The 19,242-nt window shown below is 41.9% G+C and overlaps 1 protein-coding gene and 1 non-coding gene across 9 annotated transcripts in view; one reads left to right on the forward strand and one right to left on the reverse strand.

Moving 5' to 3' along the window:
* Nucleotides 1–19,242, forward strand: part of KCTD10 (potassium channel tetramerization domain containing 10) — a 41,742-nt gene that overhangs the window by 6,730 nt on the left and 15,770 nt on the right. For 7 of the 8 annotated variants that reach the window (XM_053590112.1, XM_053590117.1, XM_053590118.1 and 4 more), the window contains exons 2-3: nucleotides 1,928–2,141; nucleotides 18,346–18,515. In XM_053590112.1, the coding sequence (XP_053446087.1) occupies nucleotides 1,928–2,141; nucleotides 18,346–18,515 (384 nt within the window). Of the gene's footprint in view, nucleotides 1–1,893; nucleotides 2,142–18,345; nucleotides 18,516–19,242 lie in introns of those variants that run through there. The other variant, XM_053590119.1, reaches the window with a different exon arrangement.
* LOC128585131 (U6 spliceosomal RNA) lies at nucleotides 17,270–17,376 on the reverse strand. Its single transcript, XR_008379876.1, has one exon. It is a non-coding gene; the product is annotated as a U6 spliceosomal RNA (small nuclear RNA).

The following is a 19,242-nucleotide window of genomic DNA, read 5'->3' on the forward strand; positions in this document are numbered from 1 at the left end:
TGGCCTTTTTTTCTTTATATGAGGCCACAGAGAACTCAGATGAGCTAAGCCTGAGGTTTGAAAACTTTGTTTTTAGATGTTTTGGTAAAACTGAAGGCTGAACAGTTTACTGAGAAAACAAATTCTCAGGAGGCTGGTTTTTGTGTTTGAACTTGCTGGACCCTGACTCAAGTTCCCCAGCAGGTGATTTCCAGGCCTTTCTGCTCTTGTGGGAGGTGGACTCGGGAGGGTTAGCCAGAAGAGTAGGAAAACCTGGAGTTGAGAATTGAATATTGCTTGTGACTGTCCATTAGTCATTGCCACCCTTTAGGCCTTGGTTCATTTAAAAAATGACTTTTGTGTTTTACAGGTTATAACTTTAACACATAGTCATTGTGGAAAGTCTGGAAAGGATAGAAAGGCATAAAGAATTAAAAAATAATCTTTTTTGTTTCTGGGAATTACTCAAAAAAGATTTGTTTGGTCAGTGCCCTTTAGCCAAAAACCACACCGAGCTTACCTGTAGTCAGACAAAGATGGGTTTATTTCCTTGTTCCATTGAGGGTGTGGGGTGTCTCAGAGGATTTGAGCTTGTGTTGGGTAATTTGGAGGAGGGTTCAGAGAATTGGGGCTTTGCCCTGTGTTGAATGCTGCTTGGAAAAAGGGCTCATTCTGTGATTGGGTGTCAGTGATTCTTGTCTTGAAGGCAGGAAGAATGGAATGAGGCTAACGCTCCAGTTGGCAAAGAAACAGCAGTAACTCATATTAGCCAGGACAGGAGAATGTTGTGTGTTTTTTGTTTTGGGGATAATGTTTGTGTTTTTGTCTGTGTTCAGACATGAGTATGTAGTGGTCTTATTTTTGTCTAGTTGCAACATGACCACAGAGTGATCTTATCTGGTGGTGGTGTGTTGTGATATTTCTCCTGTTAAGTGGGAACTCTAAGGCCCATCTGTGAGGGCCAGGCCAGCTCCTGGATGTCAGGGCTGCTGTTTTTTCTCAGTACTACAGCCCAGATTCAGCAAAGATCCCACCCACTCGTGGACATCTTCTCCCGCTCTACAGTTTTACCTATTCATTCAAGAAATGTTTTCTCTAAGCACATATGTCCAGATGCCAGCCTTCTTTTCCAGCCCTGCTTAAATCAGACACTACATCCATTTCTTTGACTTAGGATATATGCGAGGGCTGGTAGTGCTGTTGGGAGGCTGTCACAGGATCTTGCCATTTGGGGTGTCACTACTATAAGAAGTCTATAATTTTTTCATGGTCACAAATGGGGAAGGGAGAAGAAAAATGAAAAATCTAATTTTGCAGTAATGTGCTTCCAAGAGTTTACTGTTTAGTCCCCAGAAGCATTTTCTACTACTACTTCTAGGAAGTATTAGGAGTGTGGGCTGGGATACCATTCAACTTTATAAAAGCTTGTTTCATCTTTGATTCATCCTCTTTTAGCTGTTGATGGTGCAATAAGGAAGCATAGACCTAGGCAGTGCTTTGGACTGTTTTACGATGCAACTAGGGTGTGTGTGTGTTTGAGGTGGAGGGTGGGGGGTATTATGCATAAAGGAAGTTCTTACAACACAAGACTTAGTGGCAGACTTGTGTGCCTATTGGGTTAGCAGGTGGGATCAGCCGTGTGAAGCTCTCTGGGTGGGGTTTGGCACAAACTGTAGGATACATGTTCCTCTCTGAGGACGGCCAGTACCCCAGCTTCCACTAGTTGTCTTGCTGGCCCAGTTGGCGTTTGATTTTAAGTCAAAAATCCAGATTTTTTTGGTGAGGTTTCCTGAGTTGTCAACAATGGAAGTAAACTTTTAAGTTTTAAATGCAGTGTGTACTTGGACCAAGCAAAACACATCTGGAGGCCAGATTCAGCCCACATTTTACAGGCTGAAAGAGGTCAACCAGGCCTGGTGTTGTGACCTTGTGTCTTCTCCATCTGCAGGAAGAGATGTCAGGAGAAAGTGTGGTGAGCTCGGCGGTGCCAGCGGCTGCTACCCGCACCACTTCCTTCAAGGGCACAAGCCCCAGTTCTAAATACGTGAAGCTGAATGTGGGTGGAGCCCTCTACTATACCACCATGCAGACGCTTACCAAGCAGGACACCATGCTGAAGGCCATGTTCAGTGGGCGCATGGAAGTGCTCACCGACAGTGAAGGTAAGCCCACCACCAGGTGCCTGTCTCTGGTTGTGCATTCGACGCCATACTAGGCACTGGAGACATGCTTGTGGTTGAGGGCTTTAATCCAAAAGACTAGACACTAAATGGGTAGTCACACACACAGGTACAGACCTGGTTCGTGTGCTCAATAGTATTGATACAGGGTTCTCCCCCTCAGGGCTGGACAGGAAACCCCCACCCCCATTCTCTAGGCCCAGATGAGCTCAGAAATCAGACTCCCATCTCTAGGCACAAATGGCTGCCCTTTCTAGGCCATACCCTCTGGGCTCTAGCAGGGTCAAGAATAAAGCATCCTGAAATGTTTGGGGTGGTTCCACCATTAGAGCACACACCCTAATCCCTTCCCAGAGACAAAAACTGCAAAGACCTAATAACCTTGCCCCAGCCAAGGGACTGCATTCATTCATTTATTAATACACTCATTAATTTTGAAAAGGTATTTTTCCACTTACCAAGTCCTGGCCAAAATGTAGTATACACCTCTACATAAAAGACCCACGGAAGACTTCTGAACTTGGGTCTTTCCCTTTGCCAGAAGTTCTGGTGCTTTTTTACTCCTTCTGTATTCCTTTCTGTCTAATAAAATCCTATCTTACCGCTGATATGTGGTTCATGGGTTCATTCTTCAAATCCCCGAGACCAAGAACCTACTGAAGAAAGAAATTCTGGTAACATTACCTTGGTGTGCAAGGAGCCTTGAGAGTGAGTAGCAGGGAGGTGGGATCTAGTCTGGGGGATGTGCTCAGGGGAGGCTTACCTGAGGAGGTGACATTAAACCCAAGACCACAAGATGAATGGAGGCAGCTAGACAGAGACTCCTACCGTCTTGACTTAGTTAATTTTTTGTGTGACTTTGAGAAAGTCACTTCTCCACTCTAGGTCTCAGCCTCCTTACCTGTAAAATGGAGACTGGACTAGCCACCCTCGTTGGTTCCTTCCCATTCTCTCTGCAGTGATTCTGTGACTTCAAAGTGTAGCTCAAGCCTGGGCAGAAGTGTTTTCTCTGGACCTTTGTCATCTTAGGACGGGGCCTTCACAAGGGCTCAGAGATGGATTTGTGTCCCAACTCTACATTTAGTGTCTGGTGATCCTAACCAGGGGCCTATGATATCTCATTTTCTTCATCAGGCGAAAGGGGCACAACGATTCCCACCTTATGGGGCTGTTGGCACATAATAAGTATTTGATACACAGATATTCAGTGCATATGTATTTTTTTCTTGTGGAAAGTCAAGTTAGTAAAAGACAAAAGAATTTCCATAACTACTTCCTCTCTACCTGGAACAAATTGTACCTGGCAAAGGGGTATATCTTTCCTGGCTGGGCTTATGGACAGGTCACATGAGGTTTTAAAATATCTCTGTCTTGTGTTCCTTGGCCTGAAATTGCTTAAGATTAGGCCAGAGCACAGTCTGGCTTGCCCCACTGTACCTGTTTCTGAGATCAACCTTCTGTGGTAATGTCCCACCTTTCTAGGGACATTGGGGAAAGTGGGTGAGTTTTGACATAAGCAGATAAGGATAAGGGAACGTAAGCCTGGTGTGCCACACTTCATTCTCTGATCCTAAGAGGGCAGAAGCTCAGGCTGCCTGCCCAAAGGTTAGGGCAGGGGTCCTCAAACTTTTTAAACAGGGGGCCAGTTCACTGTCCCTCAGACCGTTGGAGGGCTGGACTATAGTTAAAAAAAAAACTATGAACAAATTCCTATGTACACTGCACATATCTTATTTTGAAGTAAAAAAACAAAATGGGAACAAATAGAATATTTAAAATGAAGAACAAGTAAAGTTAAATCAACAAACTTACCAGTGTTTCAATGGGAAGTATGGGCCTGCTTTTGGCTAATGAGGTGGTCAATGTCCGGTTCCATATTTGTCACTGCTAGTCATAACAAGTGATGCAAGTGTGCATCAGTTAGTCTAGATCTGGTTGGAGATTTCAGATGTTTCATTCTGGAAAAAGTCTGTTCATGGACATAAGTGCTGCCAGAGATGGTTGCCATTTTGAGTGCATGGTTCCTGAGATTAGGATATGTCTCAGAGGGGAGAGATGCATAGAAATTAGGAAGGCTGCTTGACTTGAATGTGTCTTTCAGAGAGTCACAATTCTGCAGTTCAGCCAGTTCCATTTGGTAAATCGTATCCACATTTTCAATGTCAGAAAATGGGTTATGAAAAAGCTGTATGTCCTGTTCATGGAGATGAAGCTCTTTAAATCTAAATTGGAACTCCTTTCGCAACTTTTCCAGTGAATCCACACATGTTTTATTTGGTAATGCAACCAATGGATTTTCCGCTAACAGATTTTGAGTTGTGGGGAGGTGGCAGAAATTTTCCTCCTTCACTTGTTTGATGAGGAGGCCTAATTTTATTTCAAATGCTTTCACATGAGATTGCATATCACAGGTGAGCTTCCCCTTTCCTTGAAGTTGCACATTGAAACTGTTGAGTAGCTCTGTTACATCTGTCAGAAAGGCAAGGTGCCATTTCCATTCTGCATCATTGAGCTCTGGTACTTCTTTGTTTTTTGAAAGCAGAAAAGCTGTAATCTGTGGAAGTAAGTCATAGAAATGTTTCAAAACTCTCCCTTGACTCAGCCAACAGACTTCTGTGTGGTACGGAACATCTTCACAGGCAACATTTAGCTCAGACAGAAATTCCTGAAATTGTACAGGTTTAGTGCATTACCTGTAATGAAGTTAACACAAGATACCACAGTTTTCATAACAGAGTCCCACTTCAGTGATTTACTACACAGTGCTTGTTGGTGGATGAGGCAGTGTATGGCTATTGGATGAGAATGGTTATGTTTGTCCATCTCTTGGTTAATGCTAGCAATTACTCCTTTCTTAGACCCCACCATGCTAGGAGCACCATCAGTTGTCACACTGGCTAGTTTTGCCCAGTCCAGCTCCAAACTATTCACAGTTTGCCAAACCTTTTCATAGATATCCTCTCCTGTAGTTGTTCCTTTGATGCTTTGCAGTGCAGCAAGCTCTTCTGTGACTTCAAAATAGTCATTCGTCCCACGAATAAAAATTAGAAGTTGTGCAGAATCACAAACATCATTACTTTCATTGAGTGCCAAGGAAAAATAGGAAAGTTTTTTTTGCGGAGTTTTGCAAATGCTGATGCAAATTGTCTCCCATTTCTTCAATCCTTCATGTAATTGAGGGTCCTGAAAGACTCATTGTACTAAATAAATCAGCCTTCTCTGGACACATCTCTTTGGCAACAGAAAGAAGGCATTCTTTAACAAATTCTCCCTCCACGAATGGTCTGCCAGTGCACCTATTAGCTTGGCAGTTTGAAAACTTGCTCGCAGTGATGAAGTATTTATCTGTTTCTGCTTCACAAAAGTATTTTGCTGAGTTGTCAATGTATATTTCAGTTTTAATATTTTATCTTTTCTCACTTCTCCGACCAATCATATTTATCTTTATGTTGAGTTTGATAGTGTTGACACAAATTGTATTCTTTGAACACAGACACTATATTCTGGCATATCACACACATAGCTTTCTCCTTGTACTGCATGAAAAAGTAATCATAAGTCCAACTGTTCTTTGAATATCCTACACTCGAGTCAATTTTTCTCTTTCTTGATATGATATAATTGTTTCCTAAGGATCTCAAATTGCTATTAGTAAAATACATATATATATATGTATCTATATACACAGTGCTCCAAAAACAATATACCAGCAATAACTTTGCCCACACAGAGACATATAGACTGCACTGCCCATCAATGCAGTCTGATCAGTGTCCATCAATGCTGCCTTGCCAGTCCACAACATTTCAGTCTCGCCAGTGCCCATATGGTGGAACTCCGCTTTTACCTCAGGCTCACACTGATGCGGTGTGGGAACAGGCATGATTACAGAGCCGGTTCCTCCACCACCTTTCCAGTTCACACTACCCTGTGCGAACCGCACTATGATCTGTGAACTCGCACAGGAATCTAATCACATGGGTGAGAGACCCATGTGATCAGATTTCACTGCAGGAAAAAAGAAGGCACCTATGCCTTTTTTCTTCTTCATCTAATGCGAGTTCAGCCATACAAGCATATGGCTGAATTTGCACTGCTCAGAGATGGCAACAGTGTGAACTGGGGCTTACACAGAACACAACATACAACATCATACACAACTGAATAGCAATCAGAATATAAATGCACTTACTGTCAATTAAATTGGGTTTCCTACTCCTTGGCTGTCTGCAGAGCTGGATTAAGTTCCCATTGGGCCCTAGGCAGATTACCAGTTTGGGGCCCCCATGCGATAAAACTGAGCACTGACCATTTGCGATAACACTGACTGCTGACAATTTGCATTAATACTGAGTACCAACTATTTGCATTACCTCTGAGCTCTGACTATTTGCATTACCTCTGAGCACTGATAATTTGCATTAGCACTAAGCGCTGACTATTTGCATTATCACTGTGATGCAACCCCCCTAGAAACCACTCCCAACCAACTAACCAACTTAAAAAAAAGGCTCTTCTAACTTCAAAAAAAAAGGTGCCCCCTATCTGCAAAAAAAGAAAGACCTCCTAACTTCAGGAAAAAAAGGCCCCGCTTAACTGCAAAAAAAAAAAGGCCCTACTAACTGCAAAATTAAAAAAAAAGACCTCCTAACTTCAAAAAAAAAAATAAATCCTAACTTGTTCTTACCTTGGTCTTTAGGAAGCAACAGGCTCTGCACAGGCAACCTGGTGACTCCTCCAATTACACCAGAGACTGAGAGGAGGAGTCAAGAGGCAGAAGGAGTGGAGTTGGAGAGTGTGGGGCACATTCCACACATGCGCACTGCGGGCTGAGACAAGTGGGCTGCTAAGCAGGACGGCAAAAACACCCAGAGGGGGAGAGACAGAGAAGGAGCAGAGTCGGAGAGTTGGCGCACATTCCACACATGCGCACTGCGGTCCAGGACGAGTTGGCTGCTAAGCAGGACAGGCAGCTGTGGCAAAAACACCTGGCGGGCTGCATGTGGCCTGCAGGCCATAGTTTGAGGACCCCTGGGTTAGGGCATTTCCTGCAGTGTCCTGGGGAGGGCCATGCTGCAGTGCTGAGGTTCTGCTTTCAGCAGCAGTGAAATAAGATTGGAGCGCCTCAGCTTCTTATGAGGGAGTGGGTCCCCTTTGCTGTACCATACCCCATATTGCCCAGGAGTATTTGTGGAAATCGAGACAATAGCATCCCAGCTACACAAGGAAACGGGCATTGTCTGAGAACCCAGAATCGTTGTGGTTTTTCTTCCTTGTCTTACCCAGTGTTGGGGGTAGGGTGCTTAGGAAAAGCAGCTGAGTTGCATTTAAAGCTAAGTGGCAGCCTTACAGTTCAACCACCAGCTTCACCAAATTCCTTTTGGGGACCTCATTAAGGAGATGGGCTGTCAGGCTGGTTGGTCTTCTAGCCATCATCTGTACCCGGCAGAGCAGTCCTGTTTGCCCTTGGAGAGAACGTTGCGTAGCCTGAACCCGTGCTTACATGGTGCCTCAAGTACACCTTTGGGGCTGTCAGTCAGAATAGACTTCCTGCATCTTACAGCTTCATTCTGGCCTTGGGGCTGGAAGCCTATCAGCTGCAATGAAGTGTGCTGCAAAAAGGCAGAAATGCCAAGTGCAGCTCAACCAGATAAGTGAAACCAGCAGTAGCACTTGGCTGGTTAAAGGACAGGGGCTTTGAAGGTACCAACAATATATGTATCATGTTGCTAGAAATCTCTGAAGGATGCCCAAGAAAATGATTGCTTCCTAGGCACCCAAGTCCACCGTGGGTAGAATAGTCTCCCTTTTGTTCCTTGCTTTTTGCTTGCTTGAGTTTTGTACCATGTGCATGTAATTGCTAAATGGAGAAAAACTTGGGTGTTAGCCAGAGTTAGCCAGACCTGCATTTGAGTCCTGGTGGTGATAAGCCAACATTTATTGAGCTATTTCTGTATGCTAGGCATTGTACTAATTTTGGTTTATTTGCTATTTACTAGTAATGTGATGTTGGGCAAGTAACTTTTTCTCTGAGCCTCTTTCCTAATTTCCCAAATTGTGAATTATAATGCTTTGCTGAGTTGTTAACCGGGATTAAATGAGGACATTAGAAAGCACATGAGTGCCTGATACATTGGGATAACTCAATAAATGGAAACTGAATTATGGCTTTAGCTGTCTCCTGGGTGGGGTGCAGAAATGGCGGAAGAGGTGTGTCAGAGTTTGGCTGCCGTCCCTGGGCTTCATGGCTGAGTGTGCTGCAATTCCGCATTATCCCCTGTGGAGTGGCTTTTCTAAGATAATGAGGACACTGTGGAAATGAGCAGAACTTTCACAGAACTCTACCCCGGAAAGATTCATTTCTTACTGTGCTAGAATTTTTACCGGAGTCTTTGTTAGCATCGCCATTTGTTCGCAGAGTTAGGAAGCACCTTTCACAGTAAGTTCCATTTAGTATTCATTTGTAGTTGTCTGTTTCATCTCTATTGCTTGGTACAGTACTTCCCCTCCCCCACCCCATGTGGTTTCTGATCTCTTGCTAATGGTTTTGGAATTAGTATATACACTAGATTGAAAAGTGAGAGTCATTCATAGTATTATCAGCACATTCTCCTAAAGAACTGAGAAACCAGTGTAATTTGTGGGAAAACTGCAATATCTAGGAGTTTCCCTGAGATCTCCCACCCTTCTGCCTTAAATGATAATGCTCTTTTGTGAAATTCTGAAATACCTTGAGAGCTCTTAAATTGTGAATAATACCACAAACTCCCCTGTGTCACCACTCAGACCCAGGCATAAAGCATGAGCTGTATCAATGGGCTTTCTCCCTTCAGAGGTAACCAAATAGTCTGACTTTGGGGTCAGTAAGTGACTCTCAACCTTGGATACATGGTGAGTCACCTGAATAATTCAGCATTGGTGCCTGGGTCCCATGACAGAGAGCGAGGTGTCATTGGGCCAGGTGTGACTGAGACATCAGGAGTTAGAAGAGCTCCCCAGGTGATTCTTTGTGATTGAGCCAGGGTTGAGAACCATAGGTGTATCTTTCCAAGTGTTAATTTTACCACAGCTGTTTATGTCCCTAAAAATGTGCTATTGGTGTGTTTTAAGTGGAGAGTTTTTATTTGAATGGTGCTATATTGTTTGTGTCCTTTTTGCTTTTGCTAGCTTGTGAGATCAATCCATGAATAAACAGCTCTAATTGAAACATTTCCCAGTGGAGGAGTGTTCCGTTCTAGAAGTATACTGTAGCTGATAGAACCATACTCTATGGATGGTTATGCGTGTTGAGCAGTTCATTAGCCGTTTGGTTGCATCTTATTAACATTTTACTTTTTCTTTTCTTACTACTTTGTAGAAGTGGGTATTCTAGACTGTATTTCTTTGTAGTTCTTTGCTACCAATATCTCCTCCCAGTCTTGACTTGCCTTAGCTTTTTTAATGGTATCTTGTGGTACCTCAAACTTTTTACATTTAGATCTTTGATCTACCTCAGAGGTGCTCAACTATGGGAAGAAGAGGGTCCAACTGTCTGTCACTGTCAGTATGTAGAGACGGGGATAGGTCCACCAAACTTTGTCAGAAGGCCAGGATTCTGGAGAACAGTGAGATTAGCCTATTTAAGATTGTTTTGTTTTTCCATTTCCAGAATTATAGCTTCATATATTTAACTTTAAAGTGAAGACTATGTTAACTCTTCATTTTAAACAATAGTTGGCAGAACCCATGACATAATAACATTTTGATTTAAAAGTTAATTGTTTTAGTTAATCTACTTAAACTTGTTCAGATAGGCATCTTTAGGGTGGGAGTTAAATTTATAAAACAGTGAGAATGGGAGACATTGAAGTTCAGGCCGGACCTAAACCAACTAGACCAGCTGTGTTATGTCTGTCCTCCATCTTATTCTCATTATATGTGCTTTTATTTCCTACTCCTATTGTATATCTATAAAATGGATTTTAAATGGAAATAATGGCTATCATTTACTGTATTTGTCTTGGGATTGAACTTATTCTGGCAAAAGATAGGCTTAAAGTTATATTGGGAAGGAATGCAGCACAGTTAATAAAAGACAACAAAGTAGCCACACTAATTATAGTAACAAAGATGTCTGAGAATAATGTATTTTTTTATTTGAACAACTGAAGTTTTTAACTCTTGACTCCACATAGTTCTGCAGTCTCCTGGTCCAGCTTGAGTTCACTGGTTTTTCTCAGAGGGATAAGGCTAGATGTGGGAATGATGTGATTTAAACAACTTGACTACTGTAGGGATTACAAGTAAGTAGAACGTCTCTGGGGCAGGCTACTTTTTTTTGAGTTGTTTGTCAGGTTTTTTTTTCTGAGGATAACCTGGTCATCAACTGGAATGTATGTAGGTTTCAGGAAGCAGGGCAAGGCGCTTTTTTAAAAGTAGTTTTAAAGTGTGGTGTATTATAACTGAGGTGGCTAGGCATGTCATGACAGAGATTGAAGGTTATCTGCTGGAGGGTCTGAAAAGGCAGGAAGGCCCTCCTGGGTGGAGGGTTCAAGGTTAGTAGGTTTCTTGGTTACTGGAATACAGGACCTGGAAGATATCTTAAAAATTACTCCGGGGCAAAGAAGTAAAACAGTGGCCCAATCTGGCTTCTTTACACTGACATGAATGAAGTCAGGGTTGTGCCTAGGGTAAGAGATGAAATCATTTAGCAATCACCTATAAATATTTACAAGTTCTGGGTTTTAGGGCTGAGGTTTGTGCAATAAGAATATTAGTATTTTTATTTATAGTCTTAGCATAGTTTTTAAGATAATATTTACCTTTAGAACTCATCTGAAGTTCTGGGCAATTCAAGTGAATATTTCTGAAAATCAGCTGGGTGTGGGACCACTTGTGAGACTGTGTTGTAACCATACCTTTTACTGGGAAATTTTTATTCAGGTTCTGATTTTTCCTGAGGTATCTATATAGGCACAATAGATAGTGTTTAATACTGTACAGATTTTTTTTTAGAGTAGCCAACTATTGATCTTTGTGGAGTCTTTAAGGCATTTGTAGTTTCTTATCAGTCTTAGAGTCAAGAGACAAATCTCTAATTATGCTTTTTTGGTCCCTGTCTATAGATTAGGATAAATATTTTCAGGAAGTTTTTGTAATGTTACTTCTGGGACAAGTCATTCCAAAATATGTCAGAGACATGAATTTGGGGGTAAATATTTTTAACTTACTTTTTTTTCAGTGTCTACTTTGAAATGAAAAGATTTTACATATTAAAACCTAATATGTTATCTCAGGGCTAAGAAGCAGGAAGAAAAAGCAAATCTAAGCAAATCTGACTACTGTATATAAATTCTTTATTTTGGGGCCAGTCTTTTAGTCCTGGTAACAGACCAGTTTAGTTAAATAGTTATGTCTCATTTTATAGGCTTGCATTGTAGATAAGGCTGGAATGTAATATAGGCGGGCCACAGTTTCTTATTTTTTGAATTATATTTTTCTTTCTTTAATTTTCCATTTTACTCACAATAAATTACAGTAGAATCAATTTAATTGTCAAAATAAACTGTATTTTCAGTATACTGGGTCTGATTATTTGTATAAAGTGCAGTAAGAATATTAGTCATTTAGGCTTTTTCTTTTCTTTTAAAATTGGCTTTGCTGGAACCTTTTATAAGGAATCTCAGGTTAGACTCTCATGAGCCCAGGTTTTATTTGTGTCATTAGATATCTGTATGTATTGGGTAAATTTCTCTTCTCTGAAGATCTCTAAAGTAAATTGGGATTCCAGGACCTGTCAGAAAGTCACATTTTTTTTACTGCAGATCAGGATATGTTATTGAAGAGGTATTTGGCCAGTTTTTCCAACAGGCTTTTTATTGACCATAGAAAGTCAACTTTAATTTTCTAATTAAGTCTGGATGCTCTGAAACTCTATCATTGTAGTCAAAGCCTTGGTAAAATAACTAGTGTTTGTTATTTTGTCTTATACAAGAAACATATTGAACTTACATAAATAACTGTATTGTCAGAAATTAAGAATACTTACAAATGAGGACCAGGTGAGGGGCTCACACCTGGAATCCCTAGCACTCTGGAAGGCTGAAGTCAGAGGATTGCTTGATCTCATAAGTTTAAGACCAGCCTGAGCAAGAGTAAGACCCTGTCTCTTAAAAAAAAAAAAAAAAATAGCCAGATGTTGTGGTGGGTGCCTGTAGTCCCAGCTACTCAGGGAGCTAAGGCAAGTGAATGGCTTAAGCCCAGGAATTTGAGGTTGCTGTGAACTATAATGCCGTGGCACTCTACCTAGGGCGACAAAGTGAAACTATGTCTCCAAAAAAAAAAATAATAATAAAATAAAATAAAAAGAATACTTATAAATGGTTTTGAAATTCTGGAGAAAGCAAAAAGAGAGAAAAATAAATATTTAAAATTTTGTTTATAAGTACGTACATTGTTGAAAGTTATAAATAGCTCAAAAGACGGAAAAGGGTTTTCTTGATTTCTGGAAAACAGAACACAGAAAGAATTAGTAATGTTTTAAACAAAAAGTCATAAAAAATTAGTTTACTCCTATGTAATTAATTTCTGTTCTGTTTTAGCTTTCTAATTAAAAGTTCTAGAAGTTTGCTTTTAGTCCAATGGTATATGATCTCTAAAGTTATTAGAAATTTTTATTCAAGAGAACCTTGCCATTACATTTGGGTAAGGCACCAGCCACATACACCGGGGCTGGTGGGTTCAAACCTGGCCTAGGCCAGCTAAAACAACAATGACAACTGCAACAAAAAAATAGCTGGGCATTGTGCTTGCCTGTAGTCCCAGCTACTTGAGAGGCTGAGGCAAGAGAATCGCTTAAGCCCAGGAGTTTGAGGTTGCTGTGAGCTGTGATGCCACAGCACTCTACCAAGGCTCACATGGTGAGACTGTGCCTCAAAAAAAAAAAAAAAATTATTACTGATAACATAACACTAACATAGACTAATATTGTATAATATTAGAACATATGTATATATAAACAATCTATAGAAAATTAACTATCATTTTATATTTGACAATATTTTTTATATAGTTTTGACACACTAAATAGGTCTAATATGTCTTTCTCAGACTTTTAGTGGTCTAATATTTCAAAGGGACCAAATTTAGAAGGCTGGGGGGCAGTGACTCACACCTGTAATCCTACCACTCTGGGAGGCCAAGGTGGGTGGATTGCCTGAGCTCACAGGTTTGAGACCAGAGTGAGACCTTGTCTCTAAAAATAGCCATAGGCACAGCACATGGCTCAGTGAGTAGGGCGCTGGCCCCATATACCAAGGGTGACGGTTTGAATCCAGCCCCAGCCAAACTGCAACAACAAAAAAAAGCTGGGCATTGTGGCGGGTGCCTATAGTCCCAGCTACTCGGTTGGCTGAAGCAAAAGAATCATTTAAGCCCAAGAGCTGGAGGTTGCTGTGAGTTGTGACACCACGGCACTCCACCTAGGGTGACAAAGTGAAACTTTGTCTCTAAAAAAAAAAAATAATAAAATAAAAAGTAAAAAAAATAGCCAGGTGTTGTGGCAGGTGCCCAGCTACTTGGGAGGCTGAGGCAAGAGAATCGCTTGAGCCTGAGAGTTTGAGGATGCTGAGAGCTATGATGCCATGGCACTCTACCAAGGGTGACAAAGTGAGACTCTGTTTCCAAAAAAAAAAAACCAACTGAATTTAGAATTTTGATTTTTGGAAGATTTGTCAAATATCAAAGGCTTCCAACATTTGTTTAAGCAGGATCACAAGCAAAAAGATTTCAAAGGCAGTACATAGCCAAGTGGATCACATATAAATTCCTTTGTAAATTTCCTTTTATGAGTTCTATTTAACCTGTACAGAGAATTTACAAACATCTCAAACCTTCTGTCGCTTTCTTAATCAGTTACAATTTACCACACAAGATCCTTTCTTACACAGTGCTGCTTATTTATTTATTTATTTTGTTTAATTGTTCTTCAAAAAACCACTTTTCATAAAATAGGATCACAGTTTACTATAAACTTAATCGTTTAAACTGATAATCAGAAGATTTAAAAGGCAAAATCTTATTTTTTGACAAAGTCTCAGTTTCCCAGATAATCTAAACATTTTATAAATGACTCAGACATTTTATGAAGCATAACATGACTTTTAAGTTTTTGAGTTACTGAAAACTGTTTTGAAACCACAACATAGGCATCATTTCTGATGTCTTTTCCTTGTCCTCCTAAGTTTCACATGGCCACATGGCATCAAAGATAGCTGTAAAGGACATGACCTATCTGTGTACTTAATTCTTTTACCAAGTGCAGAGTTCAAGACAGAAAGCAAGAATACTGGATCATTCAGTTTCTCTCAGAATAGCAAGGGGGCGAAACAAGTTGGAGCTGGGAAGGGGCCATGTGGGCTAGACTGTACCTTGTAGCTGTTGTCTTAGGCAAAGAGAACATATCCCTAGGCCTCATCACAACCACCAACCTATCTGACCTCAGAATTCAGAAGCTCAAAATCAAGAGCATAAAGTCAGTCAAAGCTAGCAAAATTTAGAAGTATTACAGAAGTGGCAGTTTTATAATCTTTAAACATCTGAACTTTAGTAACAGGTTTAAAACTAGTTTTATTTATCAAAAAATATTAAAGTCACTTGAACAAAAAGGCATGAGTTTTTTCCTGTTTTTCTGGTGAAATACTTGATGTGTTTACTTTTTTTAAAAATCCAATTAATCAGAGCTATTATATATATAATTTTCTTTTTTTTTGAGACAGAGTCCAGAGTCTCACTTTGTCACCCTTGGTAGAGTGCTGTGGTGTCATAGCGTACAGCAACCTCAAACCTCAAGCGATTTTCTTGCCTTTGCTTCCAGAGTATCTGGGACTACAGGAGCCGGCCCCCACACCCGGCTATTTTTAGAGGCAAGGTCTCATTCTGGCTCAGGCTGGCCTCAAACCTTTGAGCTCAGGCAATCCACCCGCCTCGGCCTCCCAGAGTGCTTGTGGTTGTTACATCCTGTAGTAGGTACTATTGCCATCAAATGGGTAGTGGCCAGGGATATGCTGCTAAGTACCTACAACATACAGGATGGCTTCCTCAATAATAAAAAATTATCTGGTCCAAAACGAATAGTTCTCGTCCCTCATGACATCAGGAGGGACACCCCCACAACCAAGAGGCTGCTTGACTTCCATTTGCTTTTCTACATGCTAGGCTCTTAGGCTGACTTTCAAAGGGAAAGCTTCTTGCTTTGAAAGCAACTCAAATATTTAAAGTCAAAATGCTAATTGAAACCTGATGGAGAGTGTGCTTGGCTTCTTTGCCCTTATTTGTCTAAAGTATGATTCCTTCTCTGCAACCATTTCCTGATAGCATTCTTGAGCTGGAGCCCAGTGTCATGGTCTGCCTATTCATTTAAGGAAACTCTAAGCTGTCACTTGGATAATTGATTTCAGGGACCTTGCTCTTTGTGTGCAGCTGAGTTGTCATGCATCAAAGGCAGAATGTACAAGAGCAGCTGAGTTGAGTTCGTTGCTATTTCTTGGCTAAGGTTCTACTTGTCTTTTCAGTTCCAGTGAAAAGAGTTTTCCTATGAGTTCCTTACTTTTTCTTTCTTTCTAGTCCTACTTTCCCCACTCTGGAATGTCACTTAACCTCACTGAGACTTTACTTTTATCTGTGGAAAATGTACTTGATCTGTCGAAAATGTCCAAAAAATTGTTGAGAAGACAATTTAGTCTATCTACACCATGTCAGCTTTTTGAGAAAAAAGTACTTAGTTGAGGATAACGCAGGCTGCAAACTGGTAGCCTACAGACCTATTTCAACTGTGGTGTGTTTTATTTGTCCTGTGGTAGATTGATGACAGTTTTATTTTAATTAGTGTACTATTCTTTAAAAATCAGGAGAGTCACACAAAAATCTGGATTTCTGGCATCATTTGGAGGAAGAGCACATTCTACCCTGGGCCCATATTCCTGCCTGGCCTCTTTTGGCTGGAGCAAGAAAAGCCTGCCCCTGCGGAGGAGGGGGCAAATGCTCTCAGGTCAGCCCTGGGCCTCAGCATTTGTACTGTGTTCATTTATGCTGCTTGCTGGCCCCTGTAGACATCTGAGTTGTGTAAGATATTAAGTCCATGTTTCGTTGTCTTGAATGTAGACATGGGTAGGATAACATCTGAAGATCACTGCCTAGATGTGATTTACCAGCCACATGAAGGCCTCTTCTTTTCTTGAAACCAGGGTTTGACTTTAGGCTGCACAATCACACTGTGTCTGCCCCACTGGGGATTGTACTCAGGAAAGCACACTCTGTGGAAATATAGAGTAGAAAGAAGGCTCAGAAGGCGGGGTCCCAGCCGTTATCAAAAGGTTCAAAAACTTGAGGCTGAGTAATTTCAGGAGTGGAACATGGAAGTTGCCTTGATATCAAACTTTCCTGGTGATTCTTGCAAAAAATGTTAGTTATACCCTAAGACCATGAGAGAATGCTTGGCAGGGACTGCATTTAGGGGCCAAGGGATGGAGGGAAGTGGGTAGACTTGTGACCTTGGAGTATGCATTGCTACTCTTGACTTTTATTGGCCCCTGCCATTGATCTAGGACCTAGAGGTCTGAGTAGGACTCAAGGCAGGGCACGATGGGGTTAGAAGTGGAAGTACTGGCCTCTTCTCAAACTAGGCACAAATAGGGAAGGAAAGTATGTTATAAAATGCCTGGTTCCAGTTTAAACTCCTCACTGCCCTTTGCATTGGTGTTTTCATCTGTGGGGGGCAGGAGTCTTGTGCCCCTGGCCTGAGGTTGCCCTGCTAGTCAGGAAAGTTAGGACTTAACCTCATCAGGAGATACTTGGTGTTTGCTCTGTTCCTATGTCCCTTGCCTATACTTCCTCCTCTTTCCAGGCCTTAGTCCTGAGTCCTCTGTCTCCTCCTCCAAATACCCTCCCCGTTTTTCTTTTTTTAAAACAGAATCCGTTGCCCAGGGTGGAGTGCCATGGCCTTAGCCTAGCTCACAGCAACCTCAAACTCTTGGGCTCAAGCCATCCTGCCTGCCTGCCTCAGCTTCCCATAGCTGGGAATACAGGTGCCAACCACACCTGGCCGATTTTTCTGTTTTTTTTGTTTGTTTGTTTTTAATATGGAACACTTCACGAATTTGCATGTCATCCTTCCACAGGGGCCATACTAATCCTCTCTGTATTGTTCCAATTTTAGTATATGTGCTGTGGAAGTGAGCACCGATTTTTCTCTTTTTAATAGAGGCGGGGTTTCACTCTTGCCTAGGCTGCTCTCTAACTCCTGAGCTCAAGGGATCCAACTGCCTCGGCCTCCCAGAGTACTAGGATTACAGGCATGAGCCACTGTGCCCGGCCTTAATAGAGGAGTTTTGAACTCTTAGGCTCTCTAGTGGTAGAATATTAGGCCATCAGGCCAGCCACAAGATTGAAAGGACATTGAGAAGCAAAGGGGTAGTCTTCCTGGCTTTCACCCCCAAGAATTTTTCACTGTGACTGATTTGGTCAGCTGTTGGGAACTTTTTCCAATCCAATAAAAGCTATTTCCCCATGTTAACTAAGCTGCTTGAGGGCCAAGTCTGTGTTCACCAATTGTTGTTACTGGCTACTGGGGGCTTGTTGTGGGAGGTTCTGGGATAGTACTATGTATAGGGCTGGTGAGTGTCTGGGGGTCACTCTCGAGCCAGCGGTTGCAGTCTGTGGGAATGAGGCTTGTGCTTCTTTCAAAATGGCTCTGTTACTTGGCTAAATGAAGTTTTGTAGAAAGAGGAATTAGATATTTTTTACCCCAGAATTCTTCTCCCTTCATTGGGATGTGGCCCTTTGGTCCAGGTGTGTGGTTCACCAGGTACTTCTTGGAATGCTTTCATCTAAGGGATATTTGAGAGTACTTCAGAAACATATTTTTAAGCCTCAGAGGTCCTGGTGTCCAACAGAATGTAAGACCAGAGTAGGCTGGGGTTGTAGTTGTGTCCAGCCAGCAGGACCTGGAGGCTGTGGCAATGGCGTCTGGGCAGAGCCTACTCAGCCTTTTGCTGGTAGGCAGGTAGATAGGGCCTCAGCTCTCTCAGGTCCCACTCTCTCCTGGAAAGTAGAGGGAGCCAGGAGACATCCCTGCTGTGCTCAGCGCCACCTCCCACCCCCACAGAGGAGCACCTTTGAGGACCCTTCTGCTGTCCTCTTCCCTGTGTAGGTTGGATCCTCATTGATCGGTGTGGAAAGCACTTTGGTACGATACTTAACTACCTTCGAGATGGAGCAGTCCCCTTGCCTGAGAGCCGCCGGGAGATCGAGGAGCTGCTAGCAGAAGCCAAGTACTATCTAGTCCAGGGCCTGGTGGAAGAGTGCCAGGCAGCCCTACAAGTAAGCATCACCCTTTTTTCCCATTTGGGTGGGAGGCACTAAGTCCATTTGCCTTCCTTGTTGTCCCTCCGTGGAATGGGGCAGTGGAGGTAAAATTGTCCCCTGACCTTGAGCATAGGCTTGCTTTCTGCTTGAGAGACCTAAAGAGGCACAGAATGGTATGTGAGTTGTATATGTGCAGGAGGGCAGAAAACTGACCTCCAAGAGAGAATATATATGTGAAGTGCTACAACAAAGATCCTCTGGATTCCAAAGGTCTCTTGACACTGGAGGCAGAGGTCGTGCTTGAGGTATGTGTTTGTGAAAACAAGGTGGAGACATTCTATCTGATCTTCTCCATGCCCTCCCTATCAGTGCTGATGTCTGATAAGCAGCTTTTATCTACTTCTTCCTGTTTTATGATAATAAATACAGACCTGAGGTTTGCTCGGAGGAGGACTCCTCCCTGAGTTCCTCAGTCCCCCGGCATAGACTCCTTGTCAAGGAGTCAAAACCCGTTCATCTTTGCTTGCTTTATTTTTAGAATTACAAAGCCTAGAATTGTAAACATCCTTATTTTATCAGCCATATCAGAACCCATACTACACTACCAGGCTCTCTGGCCTTAGGTAATGAACAAGTTTCTCAAAAAGAAATATTTACAGTATCCATTCAGTAAGCCACAGCCTCTCATGCTTTTCATCAAAGTATCAAAGCAGTAGTATATCAATTCAAATTACCTATTAAA

The sequence above is a fragment of the Nycticebus coucang genome, chromosome 4, assembly GCF_027406575.1.
Source record: "Nycticebus coucang isolate mNycCou1 chromosome 4, mNycCou1.pri, whole genome shotgun sequence".
In the NCBI taxonomy this organism is placed as follows: Eukaryota; Metazoa; Chordata; class Mammalia; order Primates; family Lorisidae; genus Nycticebus; species Nycticebus coucang.